Source organism: Neofelis nebulosa, chromosome 3, assembly GCF_028018385.1.
Source record: "Neofelis nebulosa isolate mNeoNeb1 chromosome 3, mNeoNeb1.pri, whole genome shotgun sequence".
NCBI lineage: Eukaryota > Metazoa > Chordata > Mammalia > Carnivora > Felidae > Neofelis > Neofelis nebulosa.
In genome coordinates this window covers 60608270-60626195 of record NC_080784.1, presented here as the reverse complement: position 1 = coordinate 60626195, position 17926 = coordinate 60608270, and the positions used below count along the sequence as shown (strand labels likewise).

The window sequence follows — 17926 nt, the reverse complement described above, 5'->3', positions numbered from 1 at the left end:
TCTCCTGAAAACCTCCCTGTTGCATAATTGTGGTCACAAGCTCTCCTCAGACCAAACACCCTGCCTCTAGTTTCCCTCCTCTGTGGGATGTGACTTTCTAAAAACTAGCCTTCCTAGTGCAGAGGACACCTATACCAATGTTGGATGACCTATTAGTTGAAGAAAGATTTTGATCAAAGGGGGAGAAATGTGAAAGAAGCATCAAAATGGAGTCAGTCTTGCCAGGAGAGCTATTTAAAATGGAGCTGGGAGGCCATTAAGGACATTTATGCATGTTCCCACCTGAAAGAAAAGATGAACTTCAAGATATAGGTCACTGCCAAACCACAAGCATCCTGGAGCACCAGCTGCAACTCTGCCATTTCAAGAGAAATGAACTTTTTTCTTTTACTTAGAAATGGACTTTTTGCTTCATGATAGCCCTTAGCAACCAATCATGGCCAGATAAGAACAGCTTCAACCTGTCAGCACCAATCATAATACTTGACAAACAATTTATGTGGCTTTAGTGGAAATCCCCTCTTGCGTTTAAAAGCCCTCCTCTTTTCTCCCAACTTTGGAACACATTTTCAATTCCTGCTCAAATCTGTGTCTCTTGAATTATAATTCTCAGACCCCAAATAAAAACTTTTGGTTTGCCCTTCAGTCTTGCTGTATTTCTCAATCGACAAAAGTACGATGCCAAGCATCAGAGTAATTCTCCCTTACTGATTTCTCAACAATATCTCTAAATTTCATTTGTAAAAATTAATTTATTTCAGAATTGAAGGAAGAAGTGTGGTAAGCAACACAGTAATCCTGCCCTTCTGACTTTCCAACAATTTCTCTAAATTTCTTTTATAAAAATTAATTTACTTCGGAATAGAAGGGGCAGTTTGAATGCCAAGCAGTATAGTTATTCTCTCCAACTTCCCCCTAACTTTCCTGCATTTCTTTTTTACAAAATGATTTCAATTAACTGAACAATTTATTTTGTAATTTTAAAGAAAAAGAATACACTCAAAAATACAGATGATAGAATATCTTTTTATACTGCTCAAGCAACTCTCTCTGATATTAAATCAAGAACTATTATTTTGGTCTTTTGATCTCATTATTCTCTAGAGGAAAGGCTTTAGGTTAAGAAAGAAAGTTATTGCTATTCTGAGCTCCTCCAAGGGTCAGTCACCTTGGCAACTTCAAACTATGTATCTAAACCTCTACTTCTTCCTGGAGCACAGATGAGATTTCCCAATTCCCCAACTCTGTAGAGGAGGAAGCTAGCATTCCTTAAGGCCACTTGTGCCCTCTGAGACCTGCACATATGATTTTCCACTGTTAAGGCTGATAACACTTCATTCTATTCCCTAGCCACAGAAACATGTCCCAAGATTCGCCTATGGGTTGCTTCTAAAAGTTGAACACAACAAATAACACCTCATCGAGTTATATACTTGAAATATGTGCAGTTTACTGTACGTCACTTATAACTCAAAAAAGTTATTTTAAAAAAATGAGGATCCTTGACAACAAGACCACCCTAACTCTGCTCAAAGTAAGCCAAAGGAATAATCCCAAGCAGGTGAAAATTCATCCAGAAAGTATTCGGGGGTCTTCTGTATATTAAAGATAAATAATTAGTAGAGGCTTCAAAATCTAACCCACAGAATATGGCTACTATTATTTGGTCTGGAAAAATGCTAGACACAACCAAACCCTCACCTAGCCTCATTGAAAAAAAGATCTCACTAAGGTAACACAACAAACCTTTCAGCTTTGAGAAACAGAACTTCCTAAAATAACACTAAGATAAATCAATGATGAAATATAGGAAATGTATGCCTAGGTTGTATAAATGAGCAACTAACAACCAATAGTTATTGAGAGTCTACTATGGGCAGATGCTGTACAAGGACCTCAGGAGACCAAGGTAAACCAGAATGAAGACAAGGTGCTGCTGTCAGGAGCTCACTTTCTACTGGAAGCAGGCAGAGTTAGGAGACAGTAACCACATGAACAAATAAATTATTAAAGGAATAATAACAGTGGTGATAATAATCACAGCTATCACTTATACAGCTCTTAATAGGTGCTAAGGCACTGCTTGGAAGTATCATTGGAATGAAACCACCCTAGGAAGTGGTTCTATTTTACAAATTAAAGAAAAGGCCCAAAGTCAGTTAGGGGTAGAGTGAAAACTTGATTCCAGTCATCTGGATTCAGGGCACAAGTTTTTCTCCACAATCATACCACCAAATGTGTGAGGTAAAGCAAGCAGATGAAAAGGAACTACTGTAGACAAGGTAGTGAGGAAAAGTTTGTCAGAAGAAGTGACATTTGATCAGAGATCTAAAAAACAAGAAACATAGCCCTTAATTCTGATAGTGACTTAAGAGTAAAAATAGTTGTCTATTGGGCATACCTACTTCATGCCATCTGCGCAAAAGGAATGCTTATTTTTATATTATATCTATGGCAGAGGCACAGGTTGCTAAATAATTAAATATTTTGGTTGCTGTTAAAAAAAACTGGACAAGTGATATTCAAATGAATGACTAAGAACCAACATAAAATGATAAACTTAATAAAATTTATAGTTCACCAGAGTCTACAATACACAATGGTTGAAAAACATCCCAAATCCCACATTTAGCAGTTACTTCATTCAAACTTTTTTGCTTGCTAAGAATCATGCCATACTTGTTCAAATGACTGCTAAACTTGAATGAGTCAGCTCTGAATTAAAGACATTGTTAAAGTCTTCCATCCTATCTTACAGAAGACTGGTATTTTTTAACAAATAAAGAAAAAAGCTACTGGCTTCTTCTTTTAAGCTGCATTCAGTCCTTGACAAATATACCCTTTATACATATTCTGGCATGGTGTCTTCAAGAATTCCCCAGATTTCCCTAAGAGACCCCTACCCCTCACGACTTTCCAGCTTGCTCAAGTCTAGGCAGATCCTATTTAAGCAGAATAGAATCCACAACCTCTGACTCAACCCCAATCTTAGGAGCTTAAACAAAGGCTCCAAGTGATAAATTCAAGGCCCTTTATAGAGCTATTTTTTGCCCTACTCATTCCCCTCAACCAGAGGCTCCTTCTCTGTTCAAAACTTGAAGGATTAATAAGGGGCCATTTGCTTGCATGTTGCTATACCATTTTATCACCTTATTCTAATACAGATACAGACTGTAGTACACAGTTATGGGATGTGGAGGGAGAAGAGAAAGGACAACTGAAGACAAAAAGGGAAGGCAAACTATTCGAGCAGCATTTCTATTTCTGTCTAAATCCTCCCACTCAATTCTCTTTACCGACCTCTAATGCTCAGCTCCTTTCAATTTACCCTACCCTCTAATTCCACAGCTGAACCTCTGACCCCATGGTTCTACTCCAGGTCCACAATCCTATCCTCAGGCCCATCCTGTTTAGAGTTTCTGCCTCAACCAAGTTCCTTGAACATTTCCATTATCAAAGCCAACCAGCTAGGAGTTGAGGGGGAGTTCCAGCTTTTGCTGAGATCAACCATGTCACTCTGGGACTCAGAATTCAATTGTGAACTCATTTCTCTCATTATATGTGGTGGTGAGATTCTTTTATTTGATCATACTATACTCTGGCATATTCTGGATTACAGACTAATCTGAGCTCCAAACCACTAAGCATAAAACACAGCATGCCAGACCCTTCAAAATATGTTATACATGTGATCCTCCCAGAACTTCTTGGGGGGTAACAGTTTTTGGAGCACTGTGGAAAAAGCAAAATCACTTAACAACCATGGAGACTTAAATGTATATTTATAAGAGATAAGAAAATTATTTACAAATGGATTTTTATAACACAGCCTGTTTTTATACTGGGGACAGTCTGGACCCTGAAGTGGTTTACAGAGCAAGAGAAAGGCCATTATTCAGGAAAAAGGCTCTGTTTTTGATTCCTTATAACTGGCTTTACCCCATCTAAGATTGTCTTGTAAGACAGTCTATACTTTATTTAAATAGTTGAATTTTGGTAAGTTCCTATTGAAATCTGCCTCCTCTCAATTCCCCTAAAGGCTAAACCAGGTGTTACTAATCCCCAGATGCTCTGCTACCAGAGACTTCAATCTGATGGCCTGACATCAAAGAAATGTTCATAGTCTCTTAGAGATAGATGATTTGTTTACCGTGTCTCAAATGGCAAAATTCTGGTTCAAATGAGAAAAATACTCATTTGAAAGAAAGGAGGCAGAAGAATGAAAAAACCTTCTACTGGGTAGATGTTTATCTTTCCAACTTAAGTTAGAATAAATAATTCTAATGACCCGAGTGACTCACAGTGACTCTGGATTTGCCGGGGGTGGATCTTTTACGCCTATCTGCACAATTCTACACCTGCTCAGTAACAAAAGTATAGCAATCATTTTTCATGCATCACAAACCAAGTATTGGCATGTAATATTGATAATACCTAACAAGTAAAGACAGGCTTTCATTACTAATCTTGTGCTTACCCATGCTTTTCAGTGTAACTATTCAAATACTTGGAAATGCTTATAATTTTCCATGACCCACAGCTAGAATATATATAAATAATGTACAGAAAGGATTGCCTGAGATGTAAGAATTTTTTTCCTGTTGTTTACTTTCAAAGGAGTAAAAAATATTTCAATAAATAGGAACATTTGAAGGGTATGGATAAAATTCAAGGCTCATACATGGTTTGAATTATTTTTCCATGGGTATACAGTAGTCAAACTGATTTTTAATGAAATCTTTGGCAATCTTACTGTCTATGGGAAAAATTGAGTGCTAACTACAATGACACAATTTGTCATTTTAGTTTTCAAAATCATGCCGAAACAAACACCTCAGATAAAAATATGAGAAAATAAGTGCTGGTGGTTTTTCCTTCTCATATGCTTCAGATACATGCTTTGATATCTTAAGCAACAGAATTACTTTCGGTTCCCCCAAACAATCGGTGTTCTCTCTTACTTTTTGGCTGTTGCACATTCCAGTCTTCTGCATGGATGTTCTTCCTGTCATAAAAATGTTCTTCTTCCATTCCTCTTGGTTAACCCTTATTTATCCATCACACAGATATGCACTAAGAACTCCTATCTTCCAGAATCCTTCTGTGACCTCAGCTAACCCTTTATGGTTGTTTGGGCTGTGTCTCATTCTTTAAAAATGCCTTCAATTTTCAGCAAGAAATTCTTATAAATAAAGGACATGAATGCTTATGATACATGATGTAGGCCTCTTGTAAACTGTCACATCCTATTTCATTTTTAATTTGTGCTATTCTTTAAAATAATAGAACCGTGTTACTTTATAGATACTGTCTATAAAGATTTCACTGAGTCAGGCTGGCCGTAACCTTTCTGGGTAAAGCTGATTAAAACGGGAGAAGGGACTAAGGTGTTGCTGGGATGACATGGGGGAAGATTCATTCACTTACTTCATGTTTATTAGAGGCCTACTCTGCAAATCACCATTCTGGTTCTGATGACGTGGCAGATAAGGAAAGAAATAGGTACACAGATACACTCACTTCCCACCTCACTCAGAACATTATCAACCAAAGCTGGCAAACAGAATAGAACACCTGCAAACAATATAGGTACTGACAGGAAGCATACAGTAACATTTAACAAGACACAGGAATGCTTTTGGCAGGGGGATAAGGTAAAGAGTTTCAAACATTTCACAGTCTTCAGTAACTGTAGGTGGATGGAGGAATTCTTCCTAATCCATCCAGTGATCTGGAACAGGGCATTCCTGATGTTTTGTGTTGTGAAGACGATGATTTCTTCTCCTTCCCCATTTCCTCCTTCTCCTTCTAGGGTTTTGTCTTTCTTTTTTTACCCCAGTTTTACTGTGATATAATTGACATATAATACTGTATTCCTTTAAGGTGCACAACCTAAGAATTTGCTGTGTGTACATATTGCAAAATGACTGTTAAGGACTTCGTAATACCCAAATTGCATAATTAAGATTTGTTTACTAAGCTGAATACTAACATGTTTGAATTTTCTACAGATTAACTTACCTCAACATATGAAATTGGAAATATTCCTATTTTGTCTGCCAGCATTCCTTCAGCCCAGTTTTCATCCACTCTGCGGATCACAGTCAGAACATCATCCTGAAGAAACAGCAAACATTAGTCTCTTTGATCCCATTAAGTTCATCACTTAATTTCCCTTTTCAATAAAGGGGCTCAAGTTTCAAGAGTAAATGAATCTAAATGCCATGACCTATCTTTAGTACATGAATCCAATGTTGCCACAAACTAAGTGGCCACTACAACCTGTTGGTTCTTTCAGACCGTTGTAAAACTATAAACTCCTTCTATACAGGGGTTGGCTGCTCATTATGTTAAGATCCACAAATTACAACCTTAAATGCTACTCACCCCAGCCTCTTGAACTTCCGTTTTAGACTGGCTTTCAGGCTCTTCTCACATTCTCTCTGATAATACACCAAATACCCACCTTTAAATGCATATCCTACTGCTTTTCTTTATAAAAAACACTATTGTGTTTATCTACTTAAAATTTTAAAGGATTTTATCAATTCAGTGGATATACTCCTGTGTGCTTTCAGCAAAGAAATTTATGTATAAAATAAGGAAGTAATGATGTTTCATTTTGTTATTCATAATTCAGTAAGCTAAAATCCCTGAGTGGCACACATACCGTGTAAAGTGGCTTAGAATTAAATTTAGGCTATAAATATGAAAATGATACCACACAGACTATCAAACAAAATTATCTTTCATATAAGAATGGTCTAGTTTTAGGGGCGCCTGGGTGGCTCAGCCGGTTGAGCATCCTACTTCAGCTCAGGTCATGATCTCACAGTGTGTGAGTTCGAGCCCCGCGTCGGGCTCTGTGCCAACAGCTCCGAGCCTGGAGCCTGGAGCCTGGAGCCTGGAGCCTGGAGCCTGGAGCCGGCTTGGCATTCTGTGTCTCCCTCTCTCTCTGCCCCTCCCCCACTCATGCTTCCTCTGTCTCTCTCTCTCTCTCTCTCTCTCTCTGTCAGAAATAAATAAACATTAAAAAAAAATTAAAAAAAAAAAAGAATGGTTCAAGTTTTTTTCTGACTTTAAGAAAACTGCTTCCAGGTATTTTTAAAAGCACAGGTATTTTTAAAAACTATTTTATCTTTTTGTGAAAGGAAATATAAGCCATATTCCTGTGTATCTGGGTCCACAGAAAGAGTTGGCAAACAGAAAATCTCATTCTAAATTTACCTTTGCAAACGGAAGGCAATCTTTGTCTGCTTCCTTGTCTTTCACTTCAAAGTCATAAAGTGCTTTGCACTGAGGTGGGGGCTGAGGTAATGGCTTGATGATCTGCACAAAATTGGTGGGAAAAAAGCCATGGATCCCGTTGACTTCCCCATGGTACCAATTTTCATCCACTTGTCGCCGCAAAATGATGATGTCACCTTTGCTGAATTTAAGGTCTCCAGGCTCTTTCCCTTCGTAGTTGTATAATGCTTTGGCACAAGGTAACTGAGGTATACCCTTAGGGAAAGAGATGAGTTTTAATTAAAGAATGATCCAAAAGCGTCTAAAAATTTAACTGTATTGTTATTTTTAGTCAAGGTCAACTCAACACAGAGTGCAGGTCTCTGGAGTTTAGCAGGTGGGAAAATGAAACACTTCCTGGAGGAAGTGACACATAAGCCAAGTCTTCAAGGATACATAGGAGTTAGCCAGGCAAAGCTGGAGTAAAAGATAAAAGTAAGGCATTCTCACCAGAGGGCACAGCACCAGCAAAGACATGGAGCACACTGTGCAGAGGGACTGAGTTTTATAAAGAATGCAGGAATTATGGAATATAAAGTGTAGGAGAAGTAGACAGAAGCTAACTCATGGAAGATCTTGAATGACATGTTAAAGAGGTTCAATCGCTGTGTCCTTCAGGCAAAGACAAGCCCTCACAGGTTTGAAATACAGATGGCCATGGTAAGAAGCATGTGTCAGTCAGGCAGATGAGGCTGGCATGAGAGTGGAAAATGGACAGGAAGTGGGCAGGCGGACAGATAGCTATGTGCTAAGCACAAGCCTTAACTAGTTGAATTTTTTTCTTTTTTTACAGCTGAATCTTTCTAATGAATAGGAAGAAGCATTACTCACAGTACTGCCCTCTCCCTGTGCTCCTCCATCTCCCCGCTCCCCAAAAAAGTGGATCACAGTTTTATACTCTTGAGGCAACAGAACTTCGTAATACACTTTTTAAAAATTACTTTGGTTTCTGGTCAGAGAGTTAGAGTCTGGCTTGCTCCTAAGCCAAATTTCTTTTGTTAAATATTTTTGTTTGGCTTAAGAGGAATAGCCAATTCTTGGCTCTCAAAATGCTATTGGCAGTCATCTTGTGTTGGCTTGATCCATGTGATGTGTTTGGTTAATGAGAGCTGCTCTAGAGGCCAATATCCTGAGAAGACAGGAGCTGAGCCTTCCAGAAGTTCTGAAACCCTCATGTGCCCTCTGACTTTTGGACCCTGACCTAAGATCCTGCCTATGAAGGCATGACTTCTGTTATCTGACCGTGACCTAATCTCATAAACAATTCTGCTGTGCCCCTTGGTTTCTGCAGAAGGAAAATGCCCATCAGGAACTCTGGAGCCTCACAATCCTGTGAACTTTAGTTATATTCCCCTTCAGTGTCGAATGCTAAGGAAGGACTCTAATTGTTGTCTACTCTCACAGAGATGCCTCACTGCATTCTCTACTTTATTGTATATTTATTGAAGTCTGGTTATCAAAATATAACAATATTTCCCAAGGCAGGCTTGAGAAAATAATAGTAAATAAACATAGAAATGAATATTATTATGAAACACTGAAAGAGTGATGGAGTCAAAGACAGAGAACTGACAAGTCCTGTAATAAACCAACTCTTGGAACACAGCTGTATGGGACCATGATAAGGCAGTTTTACGTAAGGGTTGGAAACATAGACTCCAGAGCCAGAATGTCTACGTTTGAATCCCAGCTCGGCCACTTACTAGCTGTGTGCCTCAATTTCTTCATTTGGGTTGCTGCGAGGATTTGGTGAGTTAATGTATGTACACCGCTACAAAAGACCCAGCAGTTAGTAACTGCTGTCGCACCCATGAACTATTATCATCATTGTCACTGCCCAGTATGAAAAGCCTTGTTCACCAGTGAAACACAGCACCTGAAAATGTACTTGTCTCTACGCAGCTGGATGCTATTCCTTTTTGGACAAATTCACATAGCAATTACATTTTTAATACATATTCACTGTATAACAATGCAAAGAATGTTCCTCCAAGGAAGTGCTGGAATCTTGAAATGTGCGTTTCTGAAGCACACATTTGTTTTCTAAGTGGAATCCATTCATCTTCTGGTTGAACAGAAGAAATTACAAATTCACTGACATGCACGGTTTAATAGGGGATGGCATTTTAGATGTGGCTGTAGTTCATCTTGACAGGGCTAATGTAAGGCATTGGAAGCCTGCATGAATTAATTGAAAATCCTATTACAAACTCGGTGACAAATAACTCTATTCACCATTATGGCCTGTTCTCTCGATTTTTTCCCCACCTCAATTAGCTCTGTTTGGCCTACTCTGTCCAAATCCATGCCAGCCAAATCCATGCACCAAGATACAGATTTAGCACTCTTAGAAACCATTCTGAATTGCTTCTTGAAGAGATCTGTAAAATTCCCAAAAAAACCACAGTATGGTTCTTTTGTGATATGCTCACGTGGAAACTGAAGGAATTTATTTCTTCACAGATCACTTCCACACACCAGTGGCCCAATGGACTTATTAACTTTTCCACCAAAGCAAATCTATTAAGTACCCCTAAAATCATCACACATACTTAATACAATAAGGATAAAACTCATGATAACAGTGATATCCATTATGGTTAGCCTAGTTACATCCCTGTGACTGCAACCTAAAATTCATTAATTCACACTGTTTTGCTAAATCTTGACTGCTAAGGGTATTTCAGTGATCAATAACCACAGAAAAAAGAATCATAAAGCTTACGGCAATCTAATCCACAAGCAGATATTTGCACATCTGGCTGTGTTTTTCTATGGTGTTCTTTTTCAATTAAATTCTAAGAGGCTAAAAAGCCAGTTTGTGTCAAGTTTCTCAAAAGAAGGTTTCCCACATTAAATAAAATGAATTGTACTCTGATTTCAAATCAAGCAAAGTTCAGTGATCTTTAAAAGACTTATTCCCACACAGATTGCAGATGATTAAGGATAAATGGTTACACGACTTGGAAGGGCAATAAAAGAATGAATTTTCCTTTTGCAACATCTGAAGGATAAAGTCAAAACAATTGGTTTGATAGCCTCAGACTACTCTTGTGGGTAAAATACGTCCAGGGCCCACGGAGGCACTGCCTTCTCATTCATCTCCTTTGAAAGGTCTGGGAGTCATGTCATCACCCAGGCCCTTTGCCCCCCGTGCCTTCGGCAGGCTTTCCAAACTGCTGCCTTTCTTCTGTATCCTCTCATCAGGCCAAGGCCCCCGAGGATCTGTAGAGCTTACATTTCACTTGGCTACCCATGAAAGGGAGGCTTAAAAGGAGAGAAAGCCAGAGAGAAACGGACTCTGCAGTCTAACCTTGAGTTTGCAGCTGTCATTCATGCTTTAAACCTTGGCAATTTAGACAGGTGAGCTATTATAACGATTCTTAATCTGGAATACATTTCAATAAACAGTGACTATTTTGGTCATATAGAAAGGAATAAATACGACAGTGGGCTAGTTTTACTCTTAAAGTAATTTTTGCTTCTACATTATGTATACAGATATTTTACATGACATTAAAATCCTTATGAGACCCACACACAAATATTTTTGATGAAATACTCTACACTCCATTTTTGTATCATCAAGTGTATTCCAATATATCTAGCAAAGCAGTACTTGATGATGTAGCTGAGATTCTAATGGGTAAATAAAACATTCACTGCCAATTTATTTTATAGACTCTAAATGCCAATGCCCAGATATACATGCAAGACAGCCTCTTTAAATTCAAATTCCTTCATGCATTTCTTACTGCTCCATAAAGTAAAAAAGATTCAATGACCTACTAAAAAGAATATCTGGAAGATACTCTTGCCATAGGAACAGCACCATGGTGTACATAATTTAAGAATTTAGTTAAATCTAAATGGGCATGAACTATGGCTGATTTCAACTTGACTTTCAAAAACTTTCCAGAAAGAACTGAAGCATAAATAAATTACAGTAATAGAAAGTAATACATACAGAGTAACAAGTAGCGAAATGGTTCAGGAAAGGATTTTTTTTTTTTTTCAACGTTTTTTATTTATTTTTGGGACAGAGAGAGACAGAGCATGAACGGGGGAGGGGCACAGAGAGAGGGAGACACAGAATCAGAAACAGGCTCCAGGCTCCGAGCCATCAGCCCAGAGCCCGACGCGGGGCTCGAACTCACGGACCGCGAAATCGTGACCTGGCTGAAGTCGGATGCTTAACCGACTGCGCCACCCAGGCGCCCCTGGAAAGGATTTTTTTAAATGTCCTTTGGACAACAAAATACATGTTGGCTTTTCCCTACAAAGTGAAAATCTATCGGAATATACCAATAGTATTTCGCAAAAATATTCTTCAATAGTTAAAAAAGTCTTACGTACTGATATCAAGATGTCTAGGTTGGATTATTATTCAAATATTATTTGACCATCCCTTGAAATGTTTCAACCACAATATAACAAACATCCAAGATAAGTATTACAAGTTATTTTTCCAAAGCAGTATTAGAAAGGACTAAGAATCCCATAATTCCATAATAATCCATTTCTTTTTTTTTTTAAATTTTTTAAATGTTTATTTTTGAGAGAGAGACAAGGTGTGAGTGGGGGAAGGGCAGAGAGAGAGGGCGACACAGAATCTGAAGCAGGCTCCAGGCTCTGAGCTGTCAGCAGAGCATGATGTGGGGCTCGAACCCACAGACCGCGAGATCATGACCTGAGCCGAAGTGGGACGCTCAACTGACTGAGCCACCCAGGCACCCTATGTTTCTTTTCTTTTTAATGTTTATTTACTTTCTGAGAGAGAGAGAGAGAGAGAGAGAGAGAGAGAGAGAGAGAGAATCCTAAGCAGGCTCCATGCTGACAGCAGAGAGCCCGATGTGGGGCTTGAACTCACAAACCACGAAATCATGACCTGAGCTGAAATCACACACTTAACTGACTGAGCCACCCAGGCACTCCTGTAATAGTCCATTTCTTATTTGTTCTTTCCTTTAATATTTTTTTCTGGACAGCACTGTGCTGAGACATTTTCTCTGATGATCACTCTCTTAAGCTACCATCTGCTATCCACCCCACGTTTGTCACATAAAATTTTCTCATCAGACTAATCATATCTACCAGCACTTTGAGGATGGCAGTTGTGAACAGACAGAAATGAAGAAAAACATGTTTTCTTCATTCACATTTATTCGTTTTTTGGTCCTTATTTTACTATGTCACTGCCATCTTTTCTTGCATGCTCATTTTCTTCAGCATTCTCCTTAAGCAGACTCTTTCCAGGTTGCCTATCTTTCTCCTCCACTCCAGACATGGTGCCTCAAGAAAGTGGGCTGAAGCTGGATTTGCACTGCTTTAGTGCCCTGTGCACTCAGCTCCTGCTCACACTGCATACACTCTATCCACTCCTCCTCACCCTCAGCTTCTACAACCCAACCCATAAGCCCTTAAGGAGTTTCTACCCCAACCCATGACTAAATAGCAATCAGCCAGTTATTGCTTTCAACCTCGTTGTTTTAGTGATATTAATGGCTTAGGGAAAGGGTGGAGAGAGGGAAAAAAACAAAAAACAAAAAAACCCAAGGTTAAAAGGACAGGAGACAAAGTAGCAGATTTCTCACCAATTTCCCTGGACAGTATTCTCACTGCTATTTAATCAAATGATAATACATAGTCATTTATTCGGTCAATACTTAATCAAATACTTAACCAAATGCAAATACAGAATGAAGTAAGTTGAGGTTATAAGATTATGTTCAGGGGCACCTGGGTGGCTCAGATCATGATCTCACAGTTGGTCAGTTTGAGCTCAGAGCCTGCTGGGAATTCTCTCTCTCTCTCTCTGCCCCTACCCTACTCGCATGCACCCACACTCTCTCTCTCAAAATAAATAGTTAAAAAAAAAAAAAAAAGATTATGTTCAATCATCCAGAAAGAGAACAAAGAGCAGAATTTTCCAAACTTAAGAAAAAATTATATGAGACTCTTACATTTTTTTCTAGGAAATGCAGTATAGAGAATAGATAAATACATCTGTGTAGGGTAGAATCGGAGCCTGATGTGGGCCTCGATCTCACAACCATGAGATTATGACCTGAACCAAACCCAAGCAGGCACCAGCCATGAATCAGAAAGGGGGCCTTCACCAGAATGAGGCCGTGCTGACACACTGTGAAAAATAATTTCTATTGTTTATAAGCTAACCAGTCTGTGGTATTAGAGCAGCCCAAATGGACTAAGATACTCCTTCACCAAAATTCAAGAGCAGCCCATCTCTCCATCTTCCTACATCGAGAGTCCCCAGCACATATCTTGATACAGCTGCAGTTGATAATTACATGCTTTTATTTCACTTCTATTTTTATTTTCTCTAGCATGACTACTTCTGTTGCTTGGAATCAGAGGTAACTAAGGCTAAGATCAGAGACTGATTCCGGTGCAGGTCAGCAGGACAGACTCTGTTTTCCAGATGTAGTGGCCATTGCCTCCTTGGGGAAGATTCTCCCAAGCCTGCCTCACCCAAATCTGGAGAAAGTGCTTCTCTTATGCTCGCTCATCCAGCATGTCTTATGCATACTGTTACTATGGCTTTCATCTTACTCAGTTTACAGCCTGTTTCCCCTACCAGACTGTAACCTCCTGCAGATTGGGACTATGTGTTATCCATTTTTACATCATGAGCACTTACCTCAGTGTCTGTGAATAAATTCTTGCTGGAAAAATAAACAAAAAAAATGAATTTATCTAGGTGGCTGAGGTCTATGATATGGATGACTACGTGTAAAAATACCATATCCAAAGGAAAAACAAAAGACAATTCTGTGGACAGTCGGGCTCATTGGCTTTAAATGTATTGCACAGTATATGTACGCACATATTTCTGTGCCTCTGATACTCCTCATGAATGACAGATCGTGAACCCATCTTTTTGAAACTGTCTTCAGTGCCTTCTAAGGAACACAGTATATGGTGGGCACTTGACACTGAGGCACAGGAGGAGCAGGAATACGGAGGAAAGAATTTCATTCCTCATTCCAAACCTGTAGCACATGAAAGTGCCAGAGAAAAACAGGGAAATGTGAGCTAATCTGCTAACTGGTGTCTACTTCAATGTGCTCTGGAAACAAGACTAAAAACATGATCTGTTCTGGAAATGGGCAGTTCAGTTTGTACTAAGCAAACTGCTGGCATTTGAAAAATGTGAAGCAAATTACATAGCAAACCATACAAACAAATATTTTCCTTTTAAACTCATCTGGTGGTTATGAGGAAATAGTCACGTAGATGATATATAGCTTTTTTTCTTGGCTGGCCTTAAAAAGGGAGTATCCATCTGACAGACAAATCATTAAAGAAAACAAATCTTATTGAATTTCTCTAAGGGAAGATAGCTATTGAGAAGGCAGTCACGGAAATAAAATGCAGGAAATTTATGTCACTCATTGCCCTGAATATTAGTTTTCTGTTTCATCACATGTTTAATAATTACAATAGTATTTTGCAAAGGGGAGGAAAAGTTATTGGGAAAATTTTCTGCAGTTACTTAAGCTATGATCTTGGGGACTCATGGCAGGATGAGGGATGTTTCCTGGTAAAAGGTCAAGTTTCTGTCTATTTGAAAAACAGCTTGATTCCTGGCAAGGAATCTGCCCCTGCCCTTTCCTAAACCTCCCACCTGCCCATGGGGGCGTGGGACTAGATGGAAAAGAACGACTATGTATGAGGAACTCTGCGTGGTCTTTGCCTAATCCTTACAGAAACCCAGAAGGGTAAGGAGAGTCAAAAATACAAAGGAAGAGGGGTGTGTGGGAGCAGGTTTTCCTATTAAATAGAAAGGTCAGGTAAGGCCTCAATCTAATTCAACTGCCTCATTTTAGACTTTTTTTGGTCCAGTGTTTTCATTAATATCCCAGAGAGATATGCTCGTATAATTTAGACATGACATTATATGTGAAAGAAAAGTTCAGAGTTTCAGACTTAAAACACCACTGGAATGAACCCACATGTATATGGGCAATTAGACAATAGTGCCAAGGCAATTCAATTTAGGAAAACAAAGTCTTTTCAACAGATGGTTCTGGGATAATTAGAAGCCCATATGGGGAAAAATGAGTCTTAACTCCTACCTCACATCATATACAAAAATTAATTTGAGATGAATCCCCAAAACAAACGTAAAAGTTAAAACTGTTTTTTAGAAGAAAACACAGGAGATTATCTTAGGGATTAGGTGGGTCAAAAACAAAAACAAAACCCAAAACCCTAACTAACCATAAAAATGTATAAACTGTAGTTCATCAAAATTGAAAAATTCTGTTCATCAAAATGCAATTAAGAAAATAAAAATGCAAGCCACACAAAGAGGAAAATATTTGCAATACATATACCTGACAAAGAATTTAAATCCAGAAATACAAAGAACTTGTACAAATCAACAACAAACAGTGCAATTTAAAAACAGACAAGATTTCCGGCACCTGGGTGGCTTAGTTGGTTAGGTGTCTGACTCTTGGTTTTGGCTCAGGTCATGATCTCATAGTTTGTGGGGTTGAGTCCCACGTCAAGCTCTGTGAAGACAACATGGAGCCTACTTGGAATTCTCTCTCTCTCTCTCTCTCTCTCTGCCCCTTCCCCACTCTCTCAAAATAAATAAATACATTATTAAAAAAACAGAAATATTTGAAGATATAATTCAAGAAGGAAGTTATTATATAGCCATGTAAAGGTACTCAACATCATTAGTCACCAGGGAAATGCAAAATAAAACTATAGTGAGATATGCTTTCACAACCATTAAAATGATTAAAATTAAAAAAATTAAAAAAAAAAAAAATTAAAAAAAAAAAAAAAAAGGGGCGCCTGGGTGGCGCAGTCGGTTAAGCTTCTGACTTCAGCCAGGTCACGATCTCACGGTCCGTGAGTTCGAGCCCCGCGTCGGGCTCTGGGCTGATGGCTCAGAGCCTGGAGCCTGTTTCCGATTCTGTGTCTCCCTCTCTCTCTGCCCCTCCCCCGTTCATGCTCTGTCTCTCTCTGTCCCCAAAATAAATAAAAAACGTTGAAAAAAAAAAAATTTAAAATGATTAAAATTAAAAAGACTGACAACAGAAAATGTTGTGAAAGATACAAAGCAACCAGAACTCAGATATGTTGCTAGTGGGGGTCTAGAATGGTTCAACCGCTTTGGAAAAACGTTTGACAATTTCTTATAAAATTATTCATACACTTACTCTATGACCTAACATTCTAATCCCAGGTATTAACTGAGAAATGAAGATATATGATCATACAAAGACTTGTCACAGAAATGCTTACTGCAGCACTATTCATAACACAAAAGTCCATGAACAAGAGACTAGACAAAAAATGGAATCCTTAGTTATATATAAAAAAAGAATCACTAATACACGTGAGTGAAAAAAATCAAAATTGATACTATACAATCACACTTCTTTGGCTTCAAGAATAGGCGAAAACAATCTACTGTAATAGAAATCAGAATAGTAGTTGTCTATCAGAGGTGGAGTTGTGGGCATGACGAAAATTTCTGAGATTAGAGACAGAGTCTATATTTTGAATAGGATGTTGATTATCCAGGTATACAAATGTGTTAAAATGTATTAGATCGTACTGTTTTTTAAAAAGTTTTATTTACTTAAGTAATCTCTACACCTGATGTGGCTGAACTCACAATCCCAAGATTAAGAGTTATGCACCCGTCTGACTGAGCCAGCCAGGCACACCTAGATTGTACACTTAAGAACTGTAATTCACATATGTAAATTTTATCTTAATATTAAAATATATAAAAAATAAACCAGTAGCAGCACTTAGAAAAAAAATGAGAAATAACCACATATGCCAAATATGTGACTCTGTATGCACATGGAAGAAAAGATACAAAAGCATCACAATGAATAACAACTTACGCTGGCAATCAAGAGAATGGCAAACCTGGCAAAACAAGAAATCTGAAGTTCAGAGGTATGGAGATTAGTGCCTAGAAAGACGGCTACTTTTTGAAAAGGAAATCCATCACCAATGTGCAGAGTATACATAGTATATAGGGTCTCTACTATAATCAGACCCTACACTTAGCACTAGTCAGCCTCTCACTAGATGTCCGGGTTACATTCTGAATTCCACAAGCAAAATGAACAGAGAACTGCAGTGTGTTCAGTGGGGAGAGGAACAGATGATAAAAGTGTTGGAAAGTATTATGATGGAGAAGCTGCAGAAACTTGAGATGTATCAGTGGGGCAGTATTAAAGTGAATATTCAAATATAGTGAAAAGGTCTTACACAGGGAAAGTTAAGTCGGCTTCATATTCACTGAAGAAAAAATAAAGGCTTAAACTGATACATGCATTATTTAAGTTGGATAAAAGAATTTCCTGACAGTGAGGGTTGTTAAATATTGCAACGGATTATGATATCTCTTTCACTGGAGACTTTTAAAAATAGGACAGCCTCACAAGTTTGGTTCTGCCCAAAGCCAAAGGAACAAAGATTATGACACGTGATCTCTAGCAATGCTGTGATTTCTTTGGCAATCAGACCATTTGAAAGAATAATTTTATTCTTGATGATTTTGTAATTTGTTTCTTTTTTAGGAGTAGAATCCCAAGAAGTGCTAAGGTATGGGAGAGTGAGCTGGGAGGGAACATTT

General features: G+C 38.4%; 1 protein-coding gene across 1 annotated transcript in view; it reads right to left on the bottom strand.

Moving 5' to 3' along the window:
• SH3RF1 (SH3 domain containing ring finger 1) overlaps positions 1–17926 on the bottom strand; it is a 184031-nt gene that overhangs the window by 61040 nt on the left and 105065 nt on the right. The window contains exons 3-4 of the mRNA XM_058720935.1: positions 7228–7503; positions 6022–6117 (exon numbers count right to left, since the gene is read on the bottom strand). Of these exons, the coding sequence (XP_058576918.1) occupies positions 6022–6117; positions 7228–7503 (372 nt within the window). The remainder of the gene's footprint in view (positions 1–6021; positions 6118–7227; positions 7504–17926) is intronic.